The sequence below is a fragment of the Eimeria maxima genome, genomic scaffold (genome assembly GCF_000499605.1).
Source record: "Eimeria maxima Weybridge genomic scaffold, Emw_scaff1787, whole genome shotgun sequence".
Taxonomy (NCBI): Eukaryota; Apicomplexa; class Conoidasida; order Eucoccidiorida; family Eimeriidae; genus Eimeria; species Eimeria maxima.
Genome location: NW_013564696.1, coordinates 1836 through 6129, shown reverse-complemented (window position 1 = coordinate 6129; position 4294 = coordinate 1836). Strand labels below are relative to the sequence as shown.

At 50.1% G+C, this 4294-nt stretch overlaps 1 protein-coding gene across 1 annotated transcript; it reads right to left on the bottom strand.

Moving 5' to 3' along the window:
- On the bottom strand, positions 1–3811 carry EMWEY_00055530 (hypothetical protein, conserved; the record flags this gene model as incomplete). Its single annotated transcript, XM_013480277.1, has 1 exon — positions 1–3811. A coding segment is annotated over one exon (3811 nt), but the record flags the coding sequence as incomplete, so codon positions are not given.
- Positions 3812–4294: the final 483 nt, after the last annotated feature.

The following is a 4294-nucleotide window of genomic DNA, read 5'->3' as shown; positions in this document are numbered from 1 at the left end:
AAGCTTCGCCTTCTCCGCCATCTACAGATCCTGCTCCTTTTCCATCAGACCCATCCTTTCCTTCACCAGATGCTTCGGTTACAGCATCAGAATCTGCTCCTCCTGCATCTTGCTGCTCTCCCTCTGCACCAGAGTCTGCTCCTGTAGAACCAGTATCTGTTCCTTCACCACCAGATCCTCCTGCTCCACCAGGTGATGCTCCTGCTCCAGCACCAGGGTCTTGACTTCCATCATCTGGTCCTCGTTCTCCGTTACTTCCCACGCCCTCTTCAGCAGCAGGTTCGGCGTCTTCATCACCAGATCCGTCTGTTTCATCATCCGATTCTGCGGCTCCTCCATCGGAGCCTGTTGCCCCAGCACCAGAACCCTCTCCTCCAACATCAGAGCCTGGCTCTCCATCACCAGTTGCTTTTCCCGCAGCTTCGGCCTCTGGTCCTTCATGACCTGATCCTACTCCTTCACCATCAGATCCATCCCTTCCATCACCAGATTCTTTGGTTACAGCATCAGAATCTGCTCCGCCTTCACCTTGCTGCACTCCTTCTGCACTAGAGTCTGCACCTGTAGAACCAGAGTCTGTTCCTTCACCACCAGAGCCTCCAGCTCCAGCCGGTGATGCTCCTGCTCCAGCACCAGGGTCTCCACTTCCATCATCTGATCCTCTTCCCTCTTTACTTACAACACTCTCTTCTTCAGCAGATTCGGCTTCTTCTTCACCAGATCCTCCTGTTTCATCATCCGATTTTGTTGCTTCACCATCAGAGCCTACTGCTCCAGCACCAGAACCCTCTCCTCCAACACCAGAGCCAGCCTCTCCATCACCAGATGCTTTTCCCGCAGCTTCGGCCTCTGGTCCTTCATGACCTGATCCTACTCCTTCACCATCAGACCCATCCTCTCCTTCACCAGATTCTTCCGTTACAGCATCAGAATCTGCTCCGCCTTCACCTTGCTGCGCTCCTTCTGCACTAGAGTCTGCACCTGTAGAACCAGAATCTGTTGCTTCACTACTATACTCTGCTGCTCCAGCACGAGGTGCCGTTACGTGTGCATCAGATTCTGCAGGCTCCGTATCAGCGTCTGTTGAATCACCTGCTAAAGCACCCGAATTTGCTCCGTCAGCATCAGCGCCACCTTCTGCAACAGATTCAGCATCACCGACTACTGGTTGACCAAGAAGTCTCTCGGCTTCCACACCAGAAGCTGCTGTGGCTGCAGGTTCTGTTTCTTGAACAAGAGACTTAGGTGCTGCAGCAACACTAGGTGGTTTTACTTTATCACTGGAATCTTCGTCAACACGCGGTTCTCGTCCTTCGTCAACAGACCCTGTTGCTCCATCACCATGTTCTGTTCCTTGAGGTTCGGCAAGGGGGACAGGTACTGGAGAGGTTTCCTGCTCACCGGCAGCTGGAGAGTCAGCACTTGCAGGGTCAGCACCGACGTCCCCAGAAGTTTCCGCGTATGGCGGGGTAGGAGAACCACCTGTTAAAGGAAGAAGCGTCGGAGGTTCCTCACCAGGCGCCAAAGCTTCTGGCAGTGACTCTTCTTTAGTTTTAGCCCTGCGTAGGCGTCTGGGGCTTAGAGCTTCCTTGCGAGGGGGCTCTGGTATGGGAGCAGCAGCTGCTTGCGTTACTATGCCCCCTGCAGCGGCGTAAGCCGCAGAGATGACTTGGCGGTTGAGTTGCCGCATGCGTCCTGCCGCCGTTGCCACGTCCAGCACGCTCGCGGCCTCCTCTGCAAAAGCACTTTCCATATCCAGCAAGTTTCGCAACCTGTTGGCCTCCTGCCACAACTCCTCATTCGCCGCTTTACTTTCAAGGGAATCGCGGCCAGTTTGTATGCTGAAGAGAGGAATCGAATTTGCGCTTTCAGCCATGTTCTTCTCCATCTCGTTCAGCAATTCGACTTTCATAATGACCTGCTGGACGGTACAGCGGGCATCCATTACTTTTGTGACTTCGTTTATAGCCCTCGTGGCGGCGTCCACAACGCCCTGTACGTTTTGTTCCTGCTTGATTGCCCTTGCTGCCATGGCGCCCTCTGAGAGGCTCTTAGTAGCGAGCTCTTCTGTGGCAGCCAAGGTTGAGAGCAGACCATTTACTGTCGTTTTGCACAAAAACGGCCGCGACCCGCTCGTGCGCAACCCGATGTCTGACTCAACTCCACGTTTCACAAGACTTTTAGCCCTGGAGACCGCTTCCTGTACTCCCAACACGGGATACTTCGCGCTATCCACGCACGTGTGCGCCAACGACGTGAGCTGCTCTTGAAGCACAGCCAAGACTGGCGGAATCGGCAGCGCCTTCAACTTCTTCTCACACAACTCCAGAGATGTGTTCAGCCTCTTGTAGGTGTTTGCAGCCCATGCACCCACTGTAACAATTTCGTCGACAGTTCCCGCCTTCGCTAGGTCACCGACTGCGTCTTGGAGTTGGTGGTATCGATTCTGCACTGCTTTCAGGATTTTTTGTATCTCAAGCACGGTTCTCCATGCATCCATCGAGCGAGACTGTTGGGCCCTCATACTTTCTTCAACGTGCGTCGTAAAAGCCTTTATTTTTTCCCTTTGCATGTAAACACTTTCTACATAAAGCTCAATATTCATGGCCAACATCCGTTTCAGGGACGGCAACGAATCATTTTTCAGCTTGTCTACCGTTCTGTTATTACTAAGGATGCCCTGTGTGAGCGCCATGGTGTACTGCAGCTGCAGGCTGTTTTGGATGAAGGAGCTTGCGTCGTTGGGGGTATTGAAGGGGTGTACTTCTTTGCTCTGTGCCATTATATGTGAGGCTAATTTATGCATTTCCAGTGATTCATTATGAAGAGATTTCGTCAGCACCTGCAGCGCATCGGCATATTCACTTCCCACTAGCCCCGCAAAATGTGGCGATGCTTCTTTGACCCAATCGGCAGATATTGTTGGCATATGCTCACATTGTTTCTTCATAGCAGCACGTGATTCACTATCCATTGCACGTAGTGAACGTGTTGCCTCCAATACAGATTTCCCTATCTTATTCAAAAGTTCACGTTCACGGCTCGATGCCCAAGATGGAAAAGATCGACTCTTCTGCAACTTCAGCACCTCCTCCCTGCATTCTCGTGCCTCTTTTAGAGAATTGCGTATTGCATCGGCGGCAATATAGCTCTCATCTGTTCCTAAACTCTTAGCTAGATTAATAGATTCAATTTCTAGGGGTTCTATCAGCGTTAATTGGCGAAGAATAGAACGCCTGCGTAGGTAATGCGGCGTACTTAATAAGGCATACAGAGCAATAGTACCAAGGATCGCCATACCCATTAGACGCCTATTCTTCTGTGAGCCTAATAAACCACCTCTTGATGGTTGTTTATTAGTAGTTGTACTAGAAGCCTGTGAAGGTTCATCCCCTATATTAAATAATAACTCCCTGTATCTTTGTCTTGTTAGCATCCTTTGTGACATACGGGCAGTTAAATCCTGATCTCCTTGCACTGTCTTTGGTGATTCTTCTCCTCCTGCTGCTCCTGCAGCGTTCTCTACTGATGGGGATCCTGCTGCCTCATCTCCTGCAGATTCCTTGTTAACCTCCCCCCGCATACCCGCGGAGGGATCGGTCGTATCCCCACCATTTGATGATACTATTCCTTCTTGTCCTGGTAATACTTTATCTGTAACGGCAGAACCTGTATTATTAGGATCCCACACTTCAGATGGTGCAGCTGCTGATGCAGCTGCTTGCAGCTGTTGCTGCTGCTGACTCAGCAGCAGCAGCACTGATAACAGCACTAGCGGAAGCCGCCACCCCCCCCTATGAGGACTGTACATCGTTAATAGAGTCAAAGAGGCAATTGGTCATCAGTGTTAAGCTCCTTAGGCACAGTGGCCATGAGAGAAAGATGAGAGGAGGAGAGTGGTAGAGGCAGGGAGAGGGAGAGGGAGGGACCTGGGGAGGTGAAGGAAACCGCTCCTCTAACAAAGGAAATAAATAGGAGCAGCAATCAAACTTAAAAAACAAAAAAAGGTATTCAAACAAACAATAATTATATCCCCTTGTAATCTACAGGAGGAAACAAGGGAACAATAACAAAGAATACAAGGAGAACAACCGTGGCAGGTTACTACTCTCCTCTCCTTGTCAACAGATGCCGCTGCCGCCTCCTGTAGGTACAAGGAGGCAGCAGCATCAGAATAAGGAAATTAAACGCTAAATAAATGATATTAAAACTGTAAATCAGTATATTACTTATATTTAATTAACATATATATTTTTCCTCTCTTTACGTACCTTTTTCTCCTCTTATCATAAGG